General features: G+C 38.8%; 3 protein-coding genes and 1 long non-coding RNA gene across 7 annotated transcripts; 2 read left to right on the forward strand and 2 right to left on the reverse strand.

The window, feature by feature from the left end:
- Window positions 1-2,070: 2,070 nt before the first annotated feature.
- On the reverse strand, window positions 2,071-3,048 carry LOC141906294 (uncharacterized). The gene is made up of 2 exons (XM_074795540.1): window positions 2,567-3,048; window positions 2,071-2,419 (listed from the first exon to the last, which is right to left on the reverse strand). Exons 1-2 carry the CDS (start codon window positions 3,046-3,048, stop codon window positions 2,071-2,073), a joined length of 831 nt encoding a protein of 276 aa, XP_074651641.1.
- Window positions 3,049-6,987: 3,939 nt separating this feature from the next.
- Window positions 6,988-12,723, reverse strand: LOC141906182 (uncharacterized). Its single transcript, XR_012619315.1, has 5 exons — window positions 12,668-12,723; window positions 12,328-12,424; window positions 12,006-12,223; window positions 8,959-9,085; window positions 6,988-7,170 (listed from the first exon to the last, which is right to left on the reverse strand). It is a non-coding gene; the product is annotated as an uncharacterized LOC141906182 (long non-coding RNA).
- Window positions 12,724-13,724: 1,001 nt separating this feature from the next.
- Window positions 13,725-19,378, forward strand: LOC141905399 (E3 ubiquitin-protein ligase RNF14-like). 4 transcript variants are annotated; one of them, XM_074794249.1, is made up of 8 exons: window positions 13,732-13,793; window positions 14,216-14,462; window positions 14,555-14,742; window positions 14,836-14,981; window positions 15,799-16,305; window positions 17,484-17,712; window positions 18,230-18,402; window positions 19,014-19,378. In XM_074794249.1, the coding sequence occupies exons 3-8, from the start codon at window positions 14,577-14,579 to the stop codon at window positions 19,221-19,223; spliced, it is 1,431 nt and encodes a 476-aa protein (XP_074650350.1). In that variant the 5' UTR covers window positions 13,732-13,793; window positions 14,216-14,462; window positions 14,555-14,576; the 3' UTR covers window positions 19,224-19,378. The 4 variants fall into 4 exon arrangements, with proteins under 4 accessions (XP_074650349.1, XP_074650350.1, XP_074650348.1 ...); XM_074794248.1 differs by lacking the exon at window positions 14,216-14,462 and having other exon boundaries at window positions 13,725-13,793; XM_074794247.1 differs by lacking the exon at window positions 14,216-14,462 and having other exon boundaries at window positions 13,734-13,897.
- A 5,068-nt stretch (window positions 19,379-24,446) lies between these two features.
- LOC141906295 (uncharacterized) lies at window positions 24,447-26,393 on the forward strand. The gene is made up of 6 exons (XM_074795542.1): window positions 24,447-24,472; window positions 24,688-24,885; window positions 25,171-25,238; window positions 25,454-25,698; window positions 26,183-26,298; window positions 26,349-26,393. Exons 2-6 carry the CDS (start codon window positions 24,706-24,708, stop codon window positions 26,391-26,393), a joined length of 654 nt encoding a protein of 217 aa, XP_074651643.1. The 5' UTR covers window positions 24,447-24,472; window positions 24,688-24,705.
- Window positions 26,394-27,453: the final 1,060 nt, after the last annotated feature.

Consider the following 27,453-nt stretch of genomic DNA (forward strand, 5'->3'; position numbering starts at 1 on the left):
TGAGAAAGAAACATTCAGGGGTTCCTATTATTCATTGTGAATAGCTTTCGGATGGGACTGAAAATAGACTCATGATGTAATTGCAATTTGTTGCTTTTCATTTCGTTCAACAATGAATTACCTATTATATTATAAACAACTATTGTTTATCAATAAGTAGACAGTATTATTGTGTTAAAGTTCATGAACAGGATTTTGAAATTTACTGTATACCTAACAAGCTCCACGCCCTTGTTAGTTGTCTGTATCCCGGTGGCTGGTTGCAGGTTTCACCGTCACATATTATCACAAACCACACATACAAGTATGGTGTAAGCCCATACGATCATAAAGCATACATCGCCAACGATGCAGACGCTCCGTAACACGGGTAGTCCTCCGTCACGGACCACCGAGCGAATCTTATACTGTAGTCAGCAACCTGTCTGATGGTGACCTTCATTTGGGGGCATGCTTGGATCCCAAATGGTAAAACTCTCCCCGCCCCCCAAAAAGACCACATTTCTAATAGCTACAATAATACTGAATCAGAATATATATAGTTTTCCTATGTTTATGATTATACACAATTTTTATCACAATGATTATACGCAATAAAGTTGAAAACCGGATAATTATGACCAAAATTAAATCAGTGAAATCTAAGAATTTCTTAATTGATTATTACACGTGGATAGGGATTTATAATGTATATATAATGTCCCAGTAGTGTATCTAATTAAAACCTGTTTAAAATCGAGGTAAGGCTTTTAACGATTTCAGTTGTGGTTAGATTTTTAAATTGATAGTTCACTGTATAATTGTGACCGCGGTTATTATTGATTTGTCACCAACGGGATCTTTGAATTCCGCTTGAGTGATAGAATGTTTAACAAATTGTCCAAGAAATAACGAGTCGCGACACACAGAGTTCCTGTCTCCAGAATTACTTTTATTACACGAACTGATCTCAACGATCTAGATGGTTACAGCGGTCTCCCTTAACCGTTCAAAACAACAAGTATATATAGTTCACTTCTTAATTATCTAATCAATAAACCCATTACCAAAACAGTAAAAATTGTCGTTAGCTCAACCTGCGTTGGACGAAAAACCATTCAATCTCACTTCAGGCAAGCTGCCCAGAAAATTAGTTCCTTCCTTGAGCGGTTCCAAAAGTTCTCCCTATCACGAATCAGCTCCATCGATTGTAGTTATCTTGACTGACTGCGGTCCTCCTAAAACCTCCAAATAAGTCACTTTCAGGAAAACCGCCGTCAGTTTGTCCAAAATCACTGATATATTGCTCTGTGGGGATTTTTTTTTATTAAGAAAATAAAGACATAGGCCTAGCTGGAAAAGCTTTTATTGTGAAATTTCTAAGTGGACCCTGAGCCATTCCACCTGATATACGGGTTCCGGAACAACGGCTAAGATACTAGACCAAGCCGCGGCTGTTTGTCAAGGGCCGAAACGTTATGGATTCATTTTTATCAAATGACATTCGAATGTGGGACTTTTTCATTTAAAATGTGAATTGCATAATTTTCAAAGCGCATCACTACCGCCAAAAATTCGACTAAAACCCCATTTTTCAATCCACGCCATATCTACGTGGCTTCGTGCTGTTTCATTAAATGGGAAATCCGACATTTCTGACATTCCCCGCGGAAATCTACGAACATTTACAGAAAAATATTTCAATTAAAATAACCATGTTCAATGGGAATTCCGGAATACTGTTTCCATTACTGTTTCATTATTCCATATAAAATTCATAAACCAGCACAAATTTCACACTGCTCAAAAATTATAAGTTCATGCCCGGATCCCGAACGCGATTTTATGTACCGCGTATTGCTGAACTTTCAAGCGTTTTAATAAATGCAGCTCATACGGCGGTTTTTAGCACAATGCAAAATTTGTTCATTCAAATTTTGCCACACGATTTAGAGTTCCCGGTACCTGTATATTGTAAGACAAAAAACGTGATATGTGAAATACCTTCCCAAGTGTTGAGTATTCAATTTGTGCGTTTATCAGGCTGGAATGATTATTTGGCAATAGTAAGCAGATTGAAGCGCTAACTTTTCAAACGAGTTTCTTCAGGGTGTGGAGAAACTGTTTGTTTACTATACAATACAGAATGAAATTAACGCACGAATCTACGTCACCCGATATATGAGCTATATCAAACGCCACCTCCCAGATAACCGCATTCGGCAACGCGTAAGAGCGCACTTTCGAAAACGTTTCGGGCATTTCCAACAGAAGAAAAGTTATACTCATCGATATTACCATACGAGTGGCTTTAGAATCGCCTTTCAACGTTTGTTGCGAGCCGGTGCCCCCTAATTTCTTTCGTTGTCTAAATTTTACGCATAATGTCGCGATAAGGGCCGTGTTTACGATGAGAATTATCACGCTCGGAAATATCAATCTGAAAACGGGATCCAGGAGCTTGTTGCAAAGAAAATATATTTTCGGGTTCTTAGAAGCAATACGGTATTGTTGGCCGTAACAGGGATTCGTATAATCTTCTATTTTAACGCTCAATGGAAAATATATAGACCACAAAAAGAAAGACAACGTCGCCACGGTGATGATACGGTTCATACGCTTTTTTGTCCACCATTGACTGGCTTTTAACGGGAATAGAACGGTCAGAAGTCGTTCTAACTGTATTAGAACTGTCAACCAGTTGCGTTGGTACATGAATCCGAACCGCAACACGCGAGCTCCGTAGGCGTACATTTTCGGGTAAATGTGGAATGGATCGATAAAAACGTTATCACCGTAATTTACGTAAAACAACAAATATCTCAGAGTATCGGCCAGAAAGTGACTCAACAGTAAACTGATATCGGCAATCGCGAGGCATTTTAACAAGTGTATTGAAGGGTGTGACGATTTCAATCTGGTAAAAATAGCGATGATTAAAGAATTCATAACCAATCCGGTGAGCATAATCTGAGGTAGTACGAATACGTTGATGTAAAATCGACCAGACCATTCGTCATACTGCTGGACGCAAGACTCTTCTCGGGTTAGGTTCCGTACTGCGACCATCTCGACTGTTTGTTGTTACCACGATAACGTCAGGATTTCCACGCTATTTGCGCAGCATTTATTCCCGCATTATTGGCCACACCGGGTGCATTCTTTCTAGTCTAACGGGCGTCGGCTGCCTGGACTCTCATAGTGGCTGCGATCATCCGAGATCGCGTCGAAAATATTCCGCCGCACGTAAAAACAATCTCGACAATTCAGGCTCAACTTTCGTTAGATTGACGTTTACAAAGACCCGTTCAATAACGGTTAATTTCAGGCAGTTCTTTGCCGAAAGATCGACGAAAACGCTCGCGATTTATAAATGATACACCGAGAATGAAAGAATATTTTTCTTGCTCACAATCTTCGAACTGGCAGCCTTTCAAAGACTTACTTGTTCAACGGGCTCAATTTTCCTCCATTAGAAGATCGATGAAGTTGCAATTTGATGATAGAACGATTGCATCCATTATCAGAACGGGTTACCTCGATCGATCGATGTGTGTTGCGTAAAAACTTAAAACTGCGATATTAACAGTTGAATAAGTGTATTCCTAGCCTTGTCATTTATTCGTGATGTACAAAGTTACTAACTGGTTATGTTTTGTTATTGGGCAACATTCCACCTAGTAATTTTTTAAACTCTAAGCAAGTTGCTGTGATGGGAATTCAACGGGTTTGTTGGTATGGCTTATGATTCTTTAATTGAATCAGAACCCATTCTTTCACTCATTATCTTGAATAGTCAGTACGCGTCTCGCTAAGGTGTAATCAGTTCAAACGCACGTCTGTAACAGCTGCTTTACCAAATACATTTTACGATAAAAAAATTGTAAAAAAGTTTCTCGGCAGAAAGATGCCTAAGATAAAGTCAGCCCCGATAACGCCCACATCGGCGCAGAACGATTTTGGCGGTATAGAGAGTACGGCGGTATATCGGGGTGTTTTACTATGTATTTGTATAGAGATGTACATTGAGAAAGTCTGACGGTAGGCGGGGGGGGGGGGGTGGCTGTGTATGGGAGGGCGGTATATAGGGGGTTGATCGTATATACTAACCTGCCGAGTTCTGGGTGTTAAATATTTGGGTGGGACTACAGGTAGTCATCGGATTCCGAGATGATTCAACTTGACAGGATTCTAAATTGATATTAGTTAAGAATATGCTTAAAGGTTAGAAACAAAATGTACAGGGTCAGTCTGGTATATGTATTCTAGCTAAAGGCGAGATGTCCTGTCCAATGAACCGCCGCATTGTGACAAAACCAGTTCATATTGTGTCCAGTCATGAGAAACACATTGCGCGCTGGTCTTTTAAATAGTTCGATTTGAATTGAACCAGTTCAGAGGATTAATTCTTAGCATACGTTGAATTCACTATACTGCGCATATGCGTATGTTCAGTCCTGGCGCGCGGTTAGGTGAGTTGAATTTAAAATTTTTTTTTCAGATAGCTACATTATTTAAAGAATTAGTTGAGACATTTAGGTCCACAATATCAAGACTATGACGAGAGAAATCCCACAATAACAAAGCCCATTGATTTCTCTCGTCATCTTCATACACGGATATTGTGTATCTTCACGTCTAATCAAGAACTATGGTTGGCGAAGTTACCGGTTCATTTCGGGTGTGATCTCACACGCACAACTGACCTATAAATATCGATTCTTCTAGTCGAAATCAAAATTTACACTGACCTAATCGTTGATTATTTTTTCAGAACGGCCATTCCTCACTTTTTCATCATCGGGATCTGATTGCTGTCAATAGCACCAGGCCGACTAAACCAACACTTGTGATCGAATCAATCCATGATGCTCCACACAGAAATTGGCGGTGAGTACATTTGTTGTTTTTTAATCTTGGAGTAATCGTTTAACAAATGATCACTCCAAGGTTTAATACTGTATGTTACAGACTATAATGTAGTCAAGTTAACAGTTCTAATGGTGATGGTTGCGGATTTTTCAGATAAGGCCTCCTGTGTCAGCCTGAGTCCAGGACCGGATTGCTTTCAATACATGTTGACCTGGCCAACAAACGCATTGTCTGGACCTGATTGCTGCTACGCATGCTGCGAACTAAAACTAACCTGGCCCAATAAATAACTCATTTGATCTCAGTACTGTAGTCTGGACGTTACATCTCTCGAGGAAAATCTAACTCATCGAAATAATCCATGAAGCTCCACTTATAAATCAGTGAGTACATATTTTAACTCTTTGTTGCATATGATATTTAGGTAAGGTCGGGTTAAGGTTATTCAAACAGATGGACCCTCGTTACAACGAACTCAGATACAGTAGGCTCCTAACACTCCTCTTAACTCGAATTAATTTGTGACCAGTGATTTGTGTTCGATAGAAAATTCGATAGAATTAAATTAATTGGTATCCTACAGTATAATTGCAATGGTTTCGAAATTTGTTTTTCAAGATATTTGATGATTCGGCTTATACTTTAGCTGATAATTTGACAAACCGAATTGATATTCTATTGTAGCGAAAATATTTTCTGGACTCGCATGAAGTTCGGGTTTAACTATTTCACTGAATGGCTTCTTATCGTAATGATTTAAAAATGTACGGATTCGGGTTCTCGAAGATTGTGAATACCAGGGTGGGCAATTTTCCTTGTTATCTGAATGAAGACATGAAATAAAACAACTCTTTTTGACCCTTAGAAACATGATGACATTTGATGAAATCGTTTCTAATTCAATTCTGAATAAAGTTTATGGGATTTAGAATTTGTTCTGTGTCAGCTTGTCATTTTGTCCTGCGACAAGTGTAAATTAGAGTCGATCTTTATTCGAACAATTCAGTCCGATGTTTTAAACTTGTAAACGAGTACAATACATCGAAGTGGATAGAATACCATATTCTATATATCGGTTGATTATCCCCGGTTAAAAGATATCGTTTAAAAAAACATACGCTGAGTTGTCAAGAACAACCCTGTAAAGCCGCTTGGATGATGGAAGGACGCTACGCTCATCTGCCGCAGCCGAGTTTGAATAGTGTCATTTTTCTGTAGGTAGGTGAAATCCTTTAGGTAGGTGAAATTACTATTCAGCCGTATGAAATTGTAAAACCCATGGGATTTGTGGTAACGTCTGTCCATTGTATTACGCTTAATGCAGGCATATCGGTCTTTATCCTGGAACCACTTCCCTTCAAGTGAGTGTGTATGATCGAACAAAATGTATATTGTATTTGGTTCATTTTGATTTTCTGGGGTAAGTGATCAAGAAGTATGGTGATAAACTACAGAATACCCGAGGGCTAGCAGGGTCCAGGCTGTAGATTGATACCTGCATTATTTCATATAAGGTTTAGAATCGAATAAAACATGTTACTATGATACTGTATGTAGTAACTCTGATATTATTGTGAACGGGTCCGTCTAAATCCTATCGACGACAACCACTTTTTAAACGGCAGTTCGTTTCTGGAAATCCCTACTTTCATTGATCTTCAACTTTCATTGATCTTCAATTAGTTTTGAGTCCCACTTCATGCTTTTACAGCACGCACTATCAAGATGACAAGTTGCGATCTGAATGGTCCAGCTCGCATTTGATTCGAGCACGTCCTTTTGCGTTTTCCGCGATATCCATTCCAAAACCAATTCATCCACAAAAAATTAAAATAGATAACATTGATAATAACAATTCACTTCTACTTTATTGAAAATTAAGCCAACTGGTAAAGTGTATGATCAACAAATTTCATTATAACGCCATCCTTTTTATTGTCGGACACTAATATTGATGACGTAGTACACGTCGATTCGCACCCCAATGACTCGTAGTATCAATGCATATTAAAAAATTATTCTAACGATCTTTTCGGAGTAAAAAAAGTCACAGCGGAAAAGCAGATCGGTTGCTTATAATAATTATGATTTGATAATTTTTTTAAAATTTTTTAATTTTTTCTATTTTATCTACATAGTAATCTTGAATTTACTTGGCTACTCTATTTCTTCTAGACAATCGATTAATTTATTAGAATCCAAGTATTCACAAATATCATATTTACAAAATCACACACGGAAGGTCGGCGTGAAACTTGTGCGTCTTTCAGGTCGTGAACCCGCGATCCCCGGTATTTGGTAACGTACAAAATGCGTAGCCTGATAATTCAAAAATGAAACATTATGCAATAGTTGGTTGTGACTGATGGGATTTAGATACGGCCCCTTAAACGCCAAATGATTGTTGTATACCGATTATACGAAATGGAAGTAAAACTATGGTCTTCAATAAAACCTATTGTTTAACTTGTTATTTTGACATTGATGAAGCTAATATCAATGGTTCAAAAGACCAAACAATAGGTTGATTGAAGACAATTAGTAACTAATATGGTTTTACCTCTATTTGGTCTCATCGGTATACAACAATCATAGGGTAAGGAACCATTGAAAATACAATTTAACTTATTGTTAGGGCTTTGGCCTTCAATTAAAGTTATTGTTTCGGAATTTGAACACTTCCGATTGTATAGCCATTAAGTCCGACTCCCGACACACCGGCATACTGACATACCGGCACTCCCGACATACTAACACTCCCGACATTCCGACACTCGCGACATACCGACACACCGGCACTCCCGGCAACCGGCACTGACGACATACCAGCACTCCCGACATACCGACACTCCCGGCACTCCCGTTATACCGGCCACATCGGCACTCTCGACACACTCGACACTCCCGACATACCGACACACTGGCCTTCCCGACACTACGGCACTCACGACACTACGGCACTCCCGACACTCTGACACACCGGCACTCTCGACACTCCCGACACTCCCGACATACTGGTCTTGCCGACACACCTGACACACCGCCACTCCCGACATACCGGTATTCCCGACACACCGCCACTCACGACATTCCGACACTCCGGCAATCCGGCACTCCCCACATACCGACACTCCGGCACTCCCGACACACCGGCTCTCCCGACATACCAGCACTCCCCACACTCCCGACACACTGGCCTCCCCACACACCGGCACTCCCGACATACCCGGCACTCTCGACACTCCCGACACTCTCGACACTCCCGACACTCTCGACACTCCCGACACACCGGCACTCCCGACGCTCCCGATATACAGGCACTCCCCATATACAGACACACCGCCACTACCGACACACCGGCACTCCCGACATTCCGACACTCCCGGCACACCGGCACTCACGACATTACGACGCTCCGACGCTCCGCCGCTCCCGACACTCCGACACACCGCCGCTCCCGACACACCGGCACTCACGACATTACGACGCTCCGCCGCTCCCGACACTCCGACACACCGCCACTCCCGCCGCTCCCGACACTCCCGACACACCGGCACTCACGACATTACGACACTCCCGACACACCCGACACACCGGTACTCACGACATTACGACACTCCCGACACACCGGCACTCCCGACACATAGGACACATCGGCACTCACGACATTACGACACTCCCGACACACCCGACACACCGGTACTCACGACATTATGACACTCCCGACACACCGCCGTTCCCGACACACCGGCACTCACGACATTACGACACTCCCGACATACTGGTCTTTCCGACACTCCCGCCACACTGGTCTTGCCGACATTCCGGCACTCACGACATTACGACACTCCCGACACACCGGCACTCCCGACACACCGCCACTCCCGACACACCGCCACTCCCGACATTCCCGACACACCGGCACTCCCGACACACACGACACTCCCGACACACACGACACACACGACACTCCCGACATACAGGTACTCCCGACACACCAACACTCCCGACACACCGGCAATCCGGCACTCACGACATACCGACACTCCCGACACACCAACACTCCCGACATATCCAGTATTAAACAAAAACAATTAATCTACTCACGACCAATTTCTGTGTGATGCATCATATATTTATTCGAAAGGTCTTGGGTCACCAGTGTTGGTATAGTCAGCCTTGCACTATTGGCAGCAATCAGATCCTGATGATGAGACAGTGAGGAAGGGCCGATCTGAAAAAATAAACGATTTGATACATTACAAATTTTGATTTCGACTAGAAGAATCACTAATTATGTATTGGTCAGTTGTGCGGGTGACATCACTCCAGAAATGGATCTGCAACTTCACCAAGCAGTTTTCAAATTAATGGACCTAAATGTACTCGATCAATTCTTTAGATAATACAGCTGATAAGAAACAAACAAAAAAATGATAGAAAATGAAGAGAAAATATTTCTGAATCAATGAAAACTAGTACCTTATATTTTTCTTTTTAAATAACTGTATAAAACATTTTGTACGAATATACACATAAATTCAGGAAATCGTTAAAAGAATTAATTTTTTCTTTCCTGATACAAGTTGATGCTGACAGTATACGGTAGGAAAAAATAATCTTAAACCGCCAATTTGTTTAATTAGAAACTGAGAAATACACGCTCATGGTTCCCGGCTACTGTCGGCAATTTCCGTGGTTGGTTACGTTGTAATGATGTCACGAATCAGTTGCCAGGAAGCTGTTGCCGCGTTGCTATGTTAGCATCAGTTTTCACTACACGTGAAATCGCTTTTACACGCGCGCTTTTGCTTGCAATTGTTGTTTTACGACAAAATGGAAAATTCAGACGAAATGGTATCTAATTTTGTTGATCGGGTGTTGAGATCGAGCGTCGAGACGACCCCAAAATATGGTAAAAGCATAACTTTTACAGAAGTTGATTCCTAATTAGATAAATGCAAGTTTTAGAAAATTTTTCTTCATTTTTTAGATTCCGAAAACGAAAATGTATTCTGCCTCAATGGCGAATTCTACTCTGCGGAAAACATAAGAACACTTCCAGGTAACATATATAAATATGGAAAATCCGTTTTCAAATTGAATAAAACTTTTAACTAAACAAACTATAATCTACTTAAATCATACGATAGCCTGAAATTACTATGCTATTCTGTAGGTATTCCAAAATCGTTCTGGTTATCAATCCGTCAGAGGTCTGCCGTGATTATGACCCATTATGAGACATCCCCGGGTGAAACAGTTAAAATGTTCGGCAAAACCATCGGTTGGAGCGATGGCACATTTCTTCAGAGAATCCCGTACAGTAACTGGTGGGAAGGTCACCTGACGGAACAACAACTCAGAACTGAATACAAGCTGGCAGTTGTGAGTGAAAATGGAGATATAAAGTGGGAGCCGAGAGCTAATCGATTTGTTAAATCGGCGGGAATTTACTTCTGCCAGTGGGGCCAGGCATCCGTGATGGTCGATGGTAAGTTTTGATCTTGGTAACGTATGTTGCAAATAGTTACACAATAGAAACAGAGTAGGACGTTCCTGTATTTTCTGTTTTAGACAAGTCGAATAATCATCAAACTGCAGGAGGAATAAGAAAATTAACATCGACTGCAGCTCAACGAGACGTTGCCGAAGTGAACGGAATGGGAGCTGTGCAACTAAAACGCTATTCCGAAGAAAAGCTAGATGTAGAAAAGCATTTAGTTGAACACAAACCAGTGAGACCAGAGAGTGAGCGTTCACTTCCTCGTGAGATAAAAGCTGAAATTCATGTCACCGAATACAAAGATGGTAAATCATCTAATGATGCAGAAGAAAGAAATCGCTTAAAAAGAAACGATATCGAAGTACAAATCAACCAACCGATTATAGCGATTATACCTCCCACATGTGAAATCAAACCAAACATTTCTGGCATCGATTTCGAGGGTGAGTGATTTAAATCGGAATATCTTACACTAAGATTGAAAATGTCTATGACTGGTTGGTAAATGTTTCATGGTTTTATCATTATTATACAGAACCAATAGATGACAAGAATATGATTACGGAAAAAGTTGACATTGATGAAATATCGCTTGATGGAAGAGAGCAGAAGAACATAAAACCAGGGATGGGAGTCGGATTAAAATCTGAAGAACCGACGACAAGATGCGGTAAATCAGAAACTCGTGGTAAGAGCTTCACTGACTTGCAGATTGAGAAATCCGACTTTGCAGGTGTTGACATAATCCATATTCAATTTGTCAGCTTTTCTGATGAAGTTTGGAAATTGCAGTAGTCGTCATTCTCAACTAACTATTTACAAATATTCTCTATTTGTAGGAAAAGTGAGGAAATTCGCTAGATATTTACGTCGAGGCTTTCGCAGATTATTCATATGCAATGCTGGTCGATGAAATTGATATCAACTTCCATCATGTATATACTCTGAATGTGATGATTCGTAACTACCAATACCTCCGCCTGAGTCTCATATATTTGTTTATACGACCTATGCCGCCAATAAATGTTATTTCTTCAAAAAGTCTTTTAACAGAGATTTTCGTTACTTGTCCACCTGTAAGGAACTATAGTGATCTTCAGTGACGCGTTAGAAGCCACCAAGGGGTACATACAATAGGAATGTTTATGCAGGATTTATGGGTACTTCAATTTCATCAGAATTTCAGCGTGTGTAATTGGACTTTGGCACACCAAGTATAAATATAGTAAAATTATACACGATTCAACCGGTTACAAGCGGGTTACAAGTCGGTTTTACGAGTAAAATTTCATAATCAAGTTCAGGGAATAAATAAAAATACCTTGCTTTATCGATACATTTTTATCAATTAGAACTCTTATCTCTCATCTTAACTCAAATTCTTTAAAGCCGAATTATCAAAAAAACCTTGACCACAGAATTCGAAAGCATTGCGACAATAGAATATCAATTCAATTTAGTTTAACTCGAATTATCAGCCAAAATCAAACACAAATCACTGGACGTCATAAATTAATTTGAGCTAAGATGACTGTTAGGATCAGTCTGTATCTGAGTTCGCTGTAACGAGGGTCTATCTGTTTAAATAAGCTTAAACCCGACCTAACCTAAATTTCCTATGCAACAAAGTGTCAAGATATGTACTCACTAATTTAAAAGTGGAGCTTCGTGGATTATTTCGATTAGTTATCTTTTCCTCGGAACATCCAGACTACAATACTCCGATCAGTTTAGTAAAATCGCAGCAATTGGCAGCAATCAGGTCCTGAGGAAGTGAGGAAGGTCTGACGTTCACAATGCATTTGTTGGTTAAGTCAGCACGTTTCGAAGTCAGCATGGCAATCAGGCTGGAGAAGAAGGGTTTTTCTGGAAAAAAAACCGCAACGATCACCATCGGAACTGTTAACTTAACTCGATACATGTACATCATAGTCTGTAACATCCAGAAAACAAAAAAATAATCTACTCACCACCAATTTCTGTGTGGAGCATCGTGGATTAATTCGAAAGGTCTTGGGTCACCAGTGTTGGTTTCGTCAGCCTGGCGCTATTGGCAGCAATCAGATCCTGATGATGAAAAAGTGAGGAAGGGCCAATCTGAACAAAATCAACGATTTGATACATTACAAATTTTGATTTCGACTAGATGAATCAATATTTATGTGTAGATCAGTGTTGTGCGGGTGAGATCACTCCCGAAATGAACAGGCAACTTCGCCAACCAGTTGTTGAAATTCTGGACCTAAATGTACTCAATCAACATTTCTTTATAGCAATCTGAGTTTTTTAAAAAGTCTAAATTCAACTCACCTAACCGCGCGCGAGGACTGAACATACGCATATGCGCGTGTATAGTGAATTCAGCGTATGCTAAGAATTAATCCTCTGAACTGGTTCAATTCAAATTGAACTATTTGAAAGACCAGTGCACAATATGTTTCTCATGACTGGACACAATATGAACCGGTTTTGTCACAATGCGGCTCATTGGACAGGACATCTCGCACTAGTTAGAATATATATTCCAGCATGAGGTCCATGAACATTTCTAACTTTTTAGAATATTCTAAACTGATAATCTTTAGAATATACAAAGTAGACAGATATTTAAACCTATCCCAATTAAGGTGATACTCTTATACAATATCTCCAATTTAAACTTCGGATCGTGTCAAGTCGAATTTTTACAGAATTCGATAAAATATCTTAGAATCATTCGTAATAGATTCATTCAAATTTCCCGATTGTCTTTAACTAATTACCAGTGAACACATGACACAAATACTAATCATTTTACAATTGATTATCAAATTGATTCCAATTGGCAGTCGGTTTTACTGTATGTAGAATAATCATTCTTCATTAAAAATATCAAAAACAAAAGCGTTTCTTTGAACCTTATACTTTGGAGTGATATAAATATTGAATAGTGATATCTAAGTATTGAGATAATTTTACGGTAAATTTGTTGTATAACCCGTATTTTTTGGACGTAGAAATGCATAGTTTTCAAACTTATCGAAAATCAGACCTTTAATGGTTAGCAACATTTATCATTAGATATTACGATTTTTTTTACCGTAAAAACTGTAACAATAATGGTTATTCACTACCCGTATTCGCGGCCTGCCGGGGCCTTCGTCGCGGGTAGGTCGAGATGGCTGAGCGAATCGTGTACGTACTGCTATAGGGTCCAGAAGGTTAGGGTATTAGGTTTAGAGGCAGGTTTTAGAGTTAGGGTAAGGTTTAGGAATTACGCTATATAGGTATGGGTCCGGACCGTTCGGCTTCTGGGCACCGTCGTTATGTTGTGCCAGGATGAGACCGTGCACGTCTTTTACTTCTAATTCCAATTCCGTGCTTTATCCTGAACCGTTACGAAACTTCACTGCTCGCGATGGCAAAAGAGCGATGAAACGATTAAAACCATGATCACGTAAAACCTACCACTTTTCTTTAAGTTTGTGGCAAAGTGTATGTAGTGGTGCTAATTTTGAGACTGTTATTGATGCGTGTCATTTTCGAAAACGCCGATACAGGGTGGGTCTACACTAAGGCCCTATCAAATCCAATTTAAATAAATTTATTTGATAATTTAGAACGTTTCATCAGACTGACACAGGGACTTGTCACGATTGACAGAAAGGAGCGTCTGCAGTTTAGGTGTCCTTGATGGTTATGTACCTAATCTAACCTAACCATAACATTAATTTCTAATAACACTAGCACCACAGGGAAGGTGGCCTTAATTAAACTACTGCAGTTAGACCGATGGATAGAAATAATCTGGATCGAATAAATGACCAGCAGCACTTTTTCTATAAAAGCGAAATTATAAGATGATTCCCTCCTTCTTAGTACTTCAGAACAGCTGTGTCAAGTTTTCAACAACTGATCAAGGCCTAATGAAAAATACATCCGACTTTCTCCGTCCTATCAGTAGTATTACGCCGGTTCCATCGCTCTCAAACAAGTATCTCACATAGAAATATTTCACTCTTTACCATCGCAATTTTGTTCAAACTGGGGATCTACCAGACTCCTCTATCGTTTTGGCAGTATTTTGGCCCAAGAGGGTTCATTTGCATTGCTAAAATTCACACAAGTAATTGAATATAACAATTGTACAACAAAACCTCTATTGATTGCCTTACATGTCTTGATCAGCTATTGCTGTTTTACATTATTTTTTACTAGTGACAAGGACTGAGGTGATAGAATGGATGATAAAGAAAGTCAAGAGGATGAACTAATTGCTTTAGCCAGCATTTATGATGACGAATCCTTTTGCGTGTCCAAAGATGATGGCGATGCTGCTGGTGGATATTTCTCTGCCTGTTTGGAACTTCCAACTCCATTCTATATAAAGTTAGATAGCGACCAAGGTAAGCGTAATATTGAAAGTCTCATATGAAGTGAACTAAGATGAAGAATCCTTGGTTTATTTGCTGTTTGGCATGATTTTTTTCTAATTACAGAAAGTAAGGAAGGCGAAAAATCCGAAATTTCACACGAAGTGCAGTATTTGCCACCGATACAACTGAATTTTCAGTTTCCTGCTGAATACCCATCTCGAAGTCCCCCGCAATTTACTCTATCTTGTAAATGGTTGTCCTTGAATCAGGTAACAGGGATACTGTTAACCCTTTCGGTGCGTATACACCGCAGTGCGGTGTATGAATCGGTGGCGGATTTTGCTAGTACAACGTATTGCGGTGTATTGGTGTAATCAGTAATTAGTTTTTATCTCTATTGAAAGATGGCAGCACCTGTCAAACATAGTGAAATATTAGTTACTAACGATACACCATGTCGCTGTGTAGACGCACTATAGTGGTATTCCCGTTATTCAACACACTAGGGCGGAATTTTTCAAAATTTTTAAATTATCTCCAGCACAATAGGGTATTGATTAGTCAGAACTGAAAGGGTCTTAAGCAGAGTATACTATGCATATGAATGTGATTGAATCTCTATAGCTTGTGGGTAGTAGCACTTGAATTCCTGCAGGCAAGATACAATACAAAGCCTATGAAACTTAACTTGCTGGTATTGCTCCAATTCTGTGAATGGTAAAATGATTATTAAGGCCGTTCATAAGAAATAGTTCTTATGTTATTTAGATTCAAACATCATTTAGAAAAATAAATCTATATATTTATATTATCAACTGCGGGTTTCACGCATTAATTATCCTCCCAATGCTGGAACTCGATTCTGATGGTTTCTAGTTGACCCCCCAGTCATTTTCAGATAAATAGAACAGAGCAGCCTTCTTATAAAGGACTCTGATCTCGAATACAACTATTTATCGGATATAACAAATATAGAATTTCATCCCAACGAAGATGATTTGATTAATTCCATACTGGATATTACTAACTATCGGTTATAACGAACATATTCCAGTGTATACAAAATTCAATCTTGTGTCGTTTCAGTTGACGAAACTTTGCCAGAAACTGGACGAGATCTGGGACGAGAACAAAGGTGAAGTGATATTATTCCTGTGGACGAATCTCCTGAAAAACGAATCGATCGAAATATTGGATATAACGAGTCCGCTGAATCTGAACAACGCGTGCGACAAAACTCGAAAAAACTCTCGGGATAAAACGAACTCGACGACTAGCGGCATCGCGAATGCCGACGAGATCATACCCGATAGTCGCGCGATTCAGGATATCGGTTGCCACGCGTATCTTTTACCGACGATCTTGGAATACAATAAACAGCGACGGCGCGCGGTCTTCGATAAGACGTTGTTCACGTGCGACGTTTGTTTCGCCGAGAAGTTCGGTTCGCTGTGTCTGCAGTTTGCCGACTGCGAACACGTTTTCTGCGATGACTGCATGAAGGGATTCTTCGAAGTTCAGATCAACGAAGGAAACGTGAAAGCGCTGACGTGTCCACATGATAAATGTGAAACCCAGGCGCTTCCATGGCAGGTGCGTATCCGGACGTTTTCGAATGTTTTCGCTCTGCTTCCTTTTTGTCAACCTCAATAATAAAGAAACCTATGCATTCCTGATTAGACTTAAGAAAATGATGATACCTCAATTTTCCTAATCGTCTGGGTCATTTTGTGAACTGCTATAAAATTTGTAATCATTTCCATGCAATTAAATGTGCTTGCAACTCCTTTATTAACCCACTTGGGACTTAAAGTCCCAGCGGGCTATTGCGTTCACTTTTCGTCCGTCCGTCCGTAGACGGAATCCAGTTGTTTTGGGAAGTTTTGAAGACGCTTCAGTGTAATGTCTTGATATTTGGGTTACACATGTATCTACCCTAGACACATCTTCAGCCCAAAAACTGGCTTGATTTTTCGTATATATTCGAATCCCTCAAGGGCCCATCAGCATAAGAAAATTTTCAAGGACTCCACATTATTTTGATACCTAAGCATATTGTGTTACCATAATCAATTGGAAAGTTGTAGCCCATAGCATGTTATATGATTTTGGTGAGTTTCAAGGTCATTGGTTTTTGTATATGGCCACCCGGGGCGTTGAATAATACAATTACTTAGTATTTCTATATTATATTTGTACCTATGCATATTTTGTTACCACAATTAATTGCAAAGTTGTAGCTCATGACATCGTCTATGATTGTGGTGAGTTTTAAGGACATAATCAATTACAAATCGTAGCTGCTGACATGTTCTATGAATGTGGTGGGTTTCAAGGTCATTGGTTTTTGTATATGGTCACCAGGGGGTGTGGAGTATTGAAAATGTTAGATTGTTGAGCATTTGAAACCACTTCCCAAGACAGTGGGCATGGTGTCCCTGGACGCCTAGTTTTTAGCTAAGTGCCCAGGACCCAGTTCCACAGTTCTGTGTCAAGATATGACTTAAAGAGTTAACTAGTTGAAAAAGAACTAATTTTAACTCATAGTTAACTCACATCTGAGGAACTGGAGCCAGAACTCCTTAAAACTTCAATTTTGAGAAATGGGCAATTAGAAATTTTTGTCTTCTTTCAAGTTGTACAGTGGACAACCCCTAATCGATACAGTTGGAACCGACCTGGATGATTTCACCCTTATATCCAGGAATACTGATCTGTAGGGACCTCGAATGATGACAGAATCATTAATCTTTGAGGATATTCTTTTGTAGGTGAAACGACTGGTGAGCCCGGAACTATTTCAAAAGTACGATCGTCTGCTGTTACAAGTCAGTCTCGATACGATGACAGATATCGTCTATTGTCCGCGACCGGCATGTCAGTCAGCTGTCATATTAGACCCCGGTAGTAACATGGGCTGTTGTGCTGCGTGTAACTACGTGTTCTGTACGCTGTGTCAGTTGACATATCATGGTGTCTCGCCTTGTCGAGTAAAACGAAGTAGGTATTTCTACGAAATATATGAATGACCACGCAGTTCATTTTCATTCGAAAGATCATTGCAAAAACAATGATTACATGTACATGTTTTAAGGAACCTTCTTACAATGAACTCCAGGGGACCAGAAAGATCTGTTCGTTTTAACGGATAGTTTGTTATATCCAAAATGAAACTTTGAAAATTGTTCTATTTGGGATGAAAGGTTTATGATATAACCGAAGAATCCTTATGTCTGAGGGGTTTTAATGAAGTTCCACTGTATGATAAAAATCTAAGAAGAATATTGCGAAATTTGAGTTCCATTAGACTTGATTCTAAACTCGGTATATTTTCAACTTAGCCGTTGAAATAGATTTTTTTGGTCCACAAATGTCAGCATTTAATAGCCAGCAAGAATAGCCAGTTATTGATGATCTGATTTAATGTTTTGATGATTGGCAAATGATCTTTTCTTACTAAACACTAAATAGAGAAGTTTTGCTTCGGTGTGATGATTCTGATCTTTTTCATTTTCAGATCAGCTGAAAAAGTTGAGGGATGAATATTTGAACGCTGACTCGGCGGGAAAGCTATTCCTCGAAAAACGTTACGGCAAACGCGCTATCGAAACGGCCATGGAAGAAATATTCAGTCAAGAGTGGTTGGAAGAATTCAGTAAACAATGCCCGGAATGTGGAACTTATATTCAGGTACTTGAACATACATTCTCTTTGCAGATACAGTAGAATCGGCATAATTCGGATTATTTGGGACCAATGAAATTCACCCAGCTTACGGGAAATCAGGATTAAAATTCATGTTCTTGTATGAACAAATAAAATGGACTGCAAATATTGTCCAAATGTTCAGTACCCTCACCATTAGCGTTGAGCAATCAGTAAACTTTCTAGACTGGTTGCCGGTTTCTATTCTTAATAAGACTTAAAACTTTGAAATCTTGAAAGACGCTATTCTCAATGCTCACGAAGAAAATATTATTGAAAATATTACCTAGAATCTGGTGAGGGAGCGGATTATTAGGGGTGCCCAGCGGATTTTTTTAGGAGTCAGCCTGCCTTTAGTTGACATTTCTATGACTAATGTACTTGTGCTATTCAAGTCATAACCCAACCAACCATAGATAATTTTCGACATTCAAGGGGTCAGTTGCTCAAAAGTTCATTACAGATAACCGCCATAGATAGATGCCATAGTAACAATGAACTTTTTATTGTCACTATGTCAATTATCCACTAACTCTTAAACAACTTTCGAACAACTGGCCCCAAGATTTCATTGGCTGTACCATTTATATTTCCAGAAAATCGATGGATGCAATAAGATGACGTGCATTAAATGTCGTGGATATTTCTGTTGGATTTGCAGTCGGCTGCTATCGCGGAGTACGCCGTACAATCACTATCAGGATCAATCGAGTGAATGTTTCAATCGTCTGTTCGAGGGAATGGACCTCGATAATGACGATGACGATGATGATTTTGGTGGGGATAACTGGCGCGGCGGCTGGTAGAAATCGAGTGTCGTGAACGAAGAATGTTATTTAATGCAATGTTTCGGTTCAATTTTAAATTCGTTGACTAAATGTATTTATTTATGATCTATGTTGTGTGCGTATGTTTCTTGTATTAGTCATTGGTACACATGTCTTATTATTTGATAATAAAATCGACGTTGATTAGTAAGTTATTGGTCATAAGTTTTCTAGAGTTTTTGGCGAACCGTAGGTTTGCCTATGCAAACGGTCTGATGAAGCAGTTTTCATTGAAAATGAATAGAGTACCGGTGTGTCAATAAGGCACAAACATTGGCTGTTGAACCGATTGTGTTTATTTTTGGTTTCATGGTTTGGCTCAATGAGTTCTCGAGCCCACAAAAATTTCATAGTGATCGAGTTATTTTTTGGGGACTTATTCTTGAAAAACACGCAAAAACCCTGCTTTTTAGCACTTAGTAATGGCACGTTTTTATATATGACAATTTGCATGCTTGGAATTGAAATATATAAAAGTTCAATCTACGGCCCTCACTTTATAAACCCCCTAAATTTCCTCGCTTCTATTTATTTGAGTTGACCTTGTAACCTGAGGTACAATGAATGTGATTGGCTAATAAGATAAAATCCCACTATTTACAGATTAAAAGAATTTAAAAACCAGAATTTATTTATTCAATCAAAAATATATAAAAGACACGACGTTTCGATCTCGCCCTAGAGATCATCGTCAGGTGTGTCACACCATGGAACTATAACGGAACCAACTGACCAACCAGTTTATTTAGTACCATTACGCACCAACCGGCACAGGCCTAACACTGTTCGTCAACTGTGTGTACCGTAGTAGGCTATCGATAATCACCTGATACTTTTCTGTCGTTTGTTTTCTGAGCTCAGACCACTATACCAAAATCTTCTATATCCTATAGTAAAAACAAGAAATTCGGGAGTTTAGTTCATATATAAGCGCGTAAATTCAGGGGAAATCCTGCTTATGGCTCATAGGCCAGCATCTTAGCTACGCATCGAAGTGGTTTTCGCCCCACATACCCAACCTAACTTTTAAGATAATCAAACCTTTAGAAAGGAGGGGTATCCCAGTACAGGTATGCCAGTACATCCGTATACCGTAAACTTTGGCATAGGCCCTAATTTTAGTGATATGCTTCAGAAGTCCGTATCCACAGCTGACGAATATGTTCTGTTGTTTGACGAATCACTGAATAAAGTCACACAAACAAAGCAAATGGATGTATGGATTCGTTATTCGTAAGTTGTAATTGATACACGTTTTTATGGAGCTCAATTTCTTGGGCATGGTGATGCGAACAGATTATTAAAAGAATTCAAAACAAACATCAACAAACTTGACATGAAGAAAATGGTACAAATTTCAATGGATGGACCGAACGTTAATTTGAAATTTGAAAGAAAAACAATCCGTTGCGTCATTGAAACGACAAAGACTTGAAGATGAGTTATTCGAATTCGCATCGAAAAAGAGACGCCTCGAAACGGTGTTCTGGTACACCACCGAACAACCCCAAGCTGAGGAGAAAGGAGCGCTTTCCCTTCTTACGCAATCGAATACATTACGACGACGTGCAAAAGACAAAGGCAGTGAACTGTCTGTTGTGGAAGAAGAAATTAAAAATCTAAAGAACACAATTTCACAGATTTGTGCATAGACATTCTAATCGTGAGGAATATCATTGTAACTTTTGTGTATCTGAACACAGTGCGGAATAAATATGGGTTTTGTTAATACATATGGTTATATGCTTTTGATTTTTGTTGTTAGTTTCAGTAGGAAAAAAGTGTCGATAATTATAATTGGCCCCTAAATTTTAGGTTAACATCCCCTAAAAAACCCCTAAAAAACCCCTAAAATTTTGGAAAGACCTATGTCCGAGCCAAATATCTAAGGGAATCCCCCACCAGGTTTGGTACCCTTACCCCAAGCAAAAAAGTCCAGGGAATCCCTTATTTCATCATCGATCTGTCTCTCAGGATCAATGGATTTCATACATATAACCGAAATTCGTTACCTATCCCTTTGCAGAAATTATGGCAACATTTATGGGGGACCTTTTCTTCACTCTAGGTACTATTTTTGGGGTCCGGCCCTACGCATCTTCGAGCTACTAACCTAATTGTGGTCTGGCAGGCATTGATTGAAAATAAACCCCTGGTGAAATACATGCGTGTTTCTATTTTTTGTAGCGTGCTACTACTGCTATGATCCATAATTCATGTACATATCGAGGAATTTTTCTCAATGGCCCTTATATTGACCTTTTTCACTGAAGTGCAATGTTTTTTTTCATATACATATATGAATACATTTTCCTATACATAAAACGCACAAAATGTCCCCGGAAATAATAACCCAATTTGTTAGTTGGGAAAATGTTCCAGTTTTACTAACTTGATAATTCAGTTTAGATTTCACGCCGAACATTAGACGCACCGTCATCTTATCTAGGCATAGGTTTCATTGCTCATCTTGGTTCAATAAGTGATTTAGTTGTTTTTAGGACCCAAATGTCCTCATGTCCTCTTACAGTAGTTGATTTCAGCACCCGCTGAATTCAACTTTCAGGTCAAGAAAACGACTTTTGCTTAAAAAAAGTGAAATTAGAATATTCCGGAGTAATGTCCCAGATGATGCAATCACATTGTTCTAAGTTAGTATATCTTAATACAGTGTACCACTTTGGCAAATATTTTCTGACTGAAAAGACGATTTCAGAGGGTGCTAAAACTATACCAAGGTAAGCCTATATTGTTTTACGACGTGCATAAATCAATTTCTAGGTTCCGAAAACAACTAAAAGTTGTATCGGTGGAGGGCTCGTTGAGGGATTTTGGGCAGAGGTATTTTCAACGGGATAGATTTCGTTTTCTCAAGCATATTTTTCAAATTTCATCAAGATATTTCGTAAGTTAAATTATTACTAAAGACAGCTTGCGCATTTATATATCACATTACTCTATTCCCCAATTTACTCAAAAAATTACTCTACATTGTCCACTATAATACCGTATATCGGACTTGGGCCGGATAATTAAATCAACAATTCGTCTTATTTATTCATAAAGTTGAATGTTTATCAAGGTTTCTTAACGTATCTAAATATTCTAATGATGTTATTTCATTTTTTGAATAATAAAATCTATTTCAAATTCTGTGATTGTGTTGTACGTTTTGAGTCTTGTTGTTCTTCCGGGACTGCACGGATATAAGTGCAAGTTAGGGATTCCCTAACTACTAGTGTGCTTCATGCAGTTGAACCCCCTAATACGATTCTGTTAAAGGTGAAACCCGTTTATTACGACGATTTCCAGTCGCAGCTAAGATATTCATATCAATCAAGATTTGGATAATACGAAACCCGTTTGATACAACAGTTTCGCTTTTGCCCACAAGATTCGTAATAAGCCGACCCCGTCTCCGAGTGCTGTACCGAAATGAATCAAAAGAACGAATCTAATCAAATCAAACTTTTTTTGACCCGTAATGCAAAGATTTACATTCTGGAATGAGCCCAATATCTAAAAACAATGACGATAAAACGCAAAACAAAAATTAACGGTTAAATTCGTACACAAATTTTGCTTGAAATTTGAACCAAGTATGTGGAGCAAATCATAAGAGATGCGATCGTAATTTTCATAATATCCTTATTGATCTTATTACTCAATCACCTAAATTGTACATTTTTGCAAGAAACTTATTAAAAAATTGCATTTGTCTAATGAATGATTACTTTCATAAGTATTTTTCTAGTGTTTATTTACATGTATATCTATGTATGCATATCCTAATTAGTTACTCCGTTATTTCTGTTTTTCATTTCAACAAGTACTTGTATATTGTGTTATTGAATTTGTAATTTTTTCTATCGCGTTATCAAATCTGTAAATTCTGTTTTGTTCCTCTAATACCTGTAATATTGATCAGATCTGATTCGACCATATCATAGAAATATCGGGTTTCTTTGTAAAGTATGTTTTCGACAATAAAATGAATAGTGGAGTTCATCTTCTGGAGTTGCATTTAACGATGAACTGAGTTCTCTTGAGGTCCCGTCGTGTGGGGTGACTTTGGCCACGCGGGCCGTGCGCTTTTGGTCACAGTCACCCACATATGACGGTACCGGTATAAAAAATAATGTCTGTACGACTGACGAAACTGATGTTTCCATATACATTTTTCAATACATGTATAAAAAACGTGCATATTATATGGACTAAATCGATATTTATAAAAGTAGGGTAGCAATCAAACATATACTTGAACAGTTCAACGTATTCGCTACTCAGCCATGTTTTCAGTTTCAACTCGACACATTTAACGACTAAAAAACGAATTGTATTGAGGCTGCACCCGAGTTCAATACGTACATTCATTACAGAAATATGAATCGCGTGTATTCATAATACGTTATTAATAATGATATGCAAAGAGACAATATATTCTACCAGTTCGATCGTCAGGTTTAGTTTCAATCATGGACGTATAATCTAGTTTATACGTCCATGGTTTCAATGTATTTCGTCTATTTGTTCTAGCTTTGGCGCCTGATCTGGGCCATGTATAAAAAAATCAAACACCTAGAAATTTTTTCAGCGAAACCTTTATACATCAGTGTTAATCTGCGCGTAAGAAGACTTTTTTTGAAGCGGAATTTTACGATTTTCCATAAAAACGAACGGATTACCAAATTCACGTTGCCTAAAATACTGCACCGGTAGCTAACGGAATATCATTTATTTTAGAATCTGTCTATTTGCGTGTGTTACTCGAGGAGTAGCCGTTTGAACTGTTTTGAAACTGATGTAGAATATAACCTACGAGCAATCATCTCAACTAGTAGATGTAACATTGTTGCCGTGTCCTGATAAACTGTAATCTTGGAGTAATCATTCAAATTATTACTCCAAGCTGCAATCATCAAATGTTTTATGGCTCTCAGCTACCACAGTAGACCATTGTTTAGTCACAGAACGTTGCAAAGTGTTAGATAATCGAGGTGGGCGTCTGAATTTTCCAAACACGTGGCATATCTTTTCAAATTGCAACTTATTTTCGTTTTATGTATCTGTCTCAAATTCAGTTCTAATTCTATCGAAAAAGGTCATAGCGACCCTGGAATCCAGGCACCTGTGACATATTCATACGTCATAACAACCACGCCTTTTATTCGTCCCATACGCAGTAACTAGTTGGTCGCTGGCAACCACACGGGAAGGATTAACTGGTAGGTATAACATTCACTGATGTATTTATCGTGGCGCTTGGCGGGCCAATTCGCAGTATCGTGTTGGAACATTTGTATATGGATCAAAGACTTCTTTGTCTAGTGTTAGATCGTAATGACGTTGATGTTTTTATGGTCGAAATGTCACATACACGAAATAATCTCGTCATTGAATCCGATAATATTTCATATGAAAATCTTATTTACTTTAACAGATACTCCACCACATCAAGATGACCTCCACAGATGACTTTCAAAAATTTGAAGCATTTTGTAAAAAGTATAATGTGCCGGAAGTAGCAGCAGACCTCAAGGAAGCCTTTATCGTGTTCCGTCAAATTGACAAAAACAAAGACGGAAGTCTAGACATGAAGGAAATCAAGAAGTTGGGATTAAGCGAAAAATCCAATGAAGTACGTTACGCATAAATGTTTACCATCAACTCAAAATCGAACTTGCTAACACTGTTAAGGCTATGCAAATATTACTTAACAAAATTACTTTGACTTCCATATAGGACTCATGAATTATCAAATAATATCAGTTTGTGAAATATTTATTGAATTTTGTGTAAATTTCAATCGAATCACGTCTAGCGACATTACATGTATGCACAAAATGGTTTTGATTGTCGAAATCTGATCGACTTCGGTTCGACAGCTTCTGTGAAAATTTCAACGAACGTCCTCTGTTTTCAGGAAATCATTGCAAAAGGCGGTCCTGATAGAAAGATTACTCTGGCGGAGCTCATCAAGTTTATTTTCTTGTGAGTAGCTAGACCACACAAACTTTAAGCACGCCGCACACGGCATAACAAAAAAAATCGAAAACGTTTTTTTTTCACGAGGAAAAAATGTTTTTTTTCGGTGCCGTGTGAGGCGGGCTTTACTGATATATTACTGTTGGGAAGGGATTCTACCTTTATTTGAGATACACTGTGGTTATGTCAATGTACATAAATAAATTGTTCTTACGATTTAGACCGAACGTAGAAGAAAAATGGCAGAAAATTTTCGATGAATTCAAAACGAACAATACAATCGGGCCAGATGAGATGGAGGCATATCTTAAAAAGTGCGGATTTGAAAAGACTAATGTCAAGAGCGCTATTGAAGTCATCGAAACGTACGATACGAATGAAGACAAACGGCTTTCTTTTAATGAGTTTTTGAAATATATTACGCATGATTTTGACGCTCTCGTTGAAAAATTGTGGGACAGTACCTGTAAGAAATAATTCTAGTTTTACTGAGTGATAGATATTAGCGAGAAAAACATAATGTAATAGCTCGTTAACTCAAATAAATACAACAGTTATAAATCATTATAATAGCATTGTCTTTATCCCTTAGAAAGTTTTTATACGATAGCTTAGGTGACAGCGGGGATTTCGTTCTCGGCCCGCGCCTTTTCAAAGCCCATCAAACAGTGTTAACTAAACGCAGTTCAGTAAAAAAATAGATCTGTTTCGATTACACAGTGGACGTATAACACGTATAAGGGGCTGTATATAAAAGACGTTCAAGACGACGTTGTGGACTTTTGTGGACAAGGTGGAGGGATGTGGACATCATTGTTCCCTGCTTGATTCCTGTAAGCCAAGAACAAATCATTTAGTGCATCATCGGTACAGTTCACACACTACACCAATTACAATTATTGACCTTCACTTAATACTAGATGAGGAAATACATGATCATTCCGTTATAGTTCTATTCTCACTACGTCGCGCTGCGGACATGCGAAAGAAATCAGTTTGGCTTTGGTCTTCCTCGCTGTCGGACGTGCTTTTACTGTTGTGGTGGTTCACAGTTTGGCATTGTTCGGTATGTGACCGTGTTTACTTATGTTGAACTGTGTGGCTTCCTTTTTGCAGTTCGGAGCCTGTCGTCCGGGGTATAAAGAAGTTTCCAGTTTCTAGGCGCCATTTTGTGGCGGTCCCTCGAGGTCCCTATTGTTGCGATAATTTGCGCTCATTTTTAAAACATAAGTTTAGATTGAATATCATATAGTTCTGCAGTCCCTTGCTCGACGAAATCAATTTATACACCATTTTAAAGGAAATTAAATGCAGATATTTGCTGGCGATTCTTGGAATTTTTGAACGCAACAATTGAGAACAGTGAAGATGTGAAACCAAGGACCGCATATCTTAACCGTGCGTAAAAGAAATCGCAATATTTATTAGTTTTAAAATATCTAAGTATCTCTTAAAGCTATATTTCCAATTTTCACAGAGGTTAAAGAGGGTTATTTGCAGTTTAAGCCTGCGTTGAATTTTTTTGAATATCTTTCCTGACGACTGATCTGTACCCGCTTGAGTTTGAGATTACGCGCAAAAGGGGTCTCCCACTGCGCACCGCCATTTCACTGAACATTGAGATTTGTGAAAAGAAATCGCAAAAATAAGATTTTATACTGGTTTGTAATTACTAATATTGCTTCTGATGGTTAAATGTTACCTTTATTTTCGTATGGTTGAAAATGGACTTTGAGTGCTTTGATGAATTCGAGTTTTGTAGCGTTGGGAAATTAAAGGATTTCTTGTAAGAGTGGGGACTTTCTGTGTTGGTTGGAAATGTGGCCTAGTTGAGAACCTAATTTGCGTTTCAACCGAATGTACCACTCATGGTTGGACACTAGAAAAAAAATCTAAGTTTTTATATATTTTTGAATATGCGGCGCAGCTGAAAGTTGCCAAACTGGACGTTGACCCCCTAAAACAGAATATCAAATGGGGGACAGATATGAACCCCTTTAAATATTATATTGGAATTTTATATCAGTTAGGTTTTCTGGTCGATGTTTTCCAGCAAGAAGGTTGAGATTCTTTAAATAAATTCATCGTATGATCCCAGAATGAGGGATTACCAGAGAGAGATATGTGTTAAATATGTCCTAAGCGTTTAAATTGACTGGCACATTTCACCATCGACTCTAAAACCTTTGATTTCACCGAACACAAAATCGGCGCTAGGCTG

The sequence above is a fragment of the Tubulanus polymorphus genome, chromosome 5 (assembly GCF_964204645.1).
Source record: "Tubulanus polymorphus chromosome 5, tnTubPoly1.2, whole genome shotgun sequence".
Lineage (NCBI taxonomy): Eukaryota > Metazoa > Nemertea > Palaeonemertea > Tubulaniformes > Tubulanidae > Tubulanus > Tubulanus polymorphus.

Coding starts and splice junctions, on each gene's coding strand:
- LOC141906294 (XM_074795540.1), bottom strand. CDS start 3,048: ATGGTCGCAGTACGGAACCTAACCCGAGAAGAGTCTTGCGTCCAGCAG. Junction 2,420..2,566: donor ATCATCACCGTGGCGACGTT/GTCTTTCTTTTT, acceptor TCCCGTTTTCAG/ATTGATATTTCCGAGCGTGA.
- LOC141905399 (XM_074794248.1), top strand. CDS start 14,577: ATGGATGATAAAGAAAGTCAAGAGGATGAACTAATTGCTTTAGCCAGC. Junction 14,982..15,798: donor AATGGTTGTCCTTGAATCAG/GTAACAGGGATA, acceptor GTGTCGTTTCAG/TTGACGAAACTTTGCCAGAA. Junction 17,713..18,229: donor GCCTTGTCGAGTAAAACGAA/GTAGGTATTTCT, acceptor TTTCATTTTCAG/ATCAGCTGAAAAAGTTGAGG.
- LOC141906295 (XM_074795542.1), top strand. CDS start 24,706: ATGACCTCCACAGATGACTTTCAAAAATTTGAAGCATTTTGTAAAAAG. Junction 24,886..25,170: donor TAAGCGAAAAATCCAATGAA/GTACGTTACGCA, acceptor CTCTGTTTTCAG/GAAATCATTGCAAAAGGCGG. Junction 25,239..25,453: donor CTCATCAAGTTTATTTTCTT/GTGAGTAGCTAG, acceptor CTTACGATTTAG/ACCGAACGTAGAAGAAAAAT.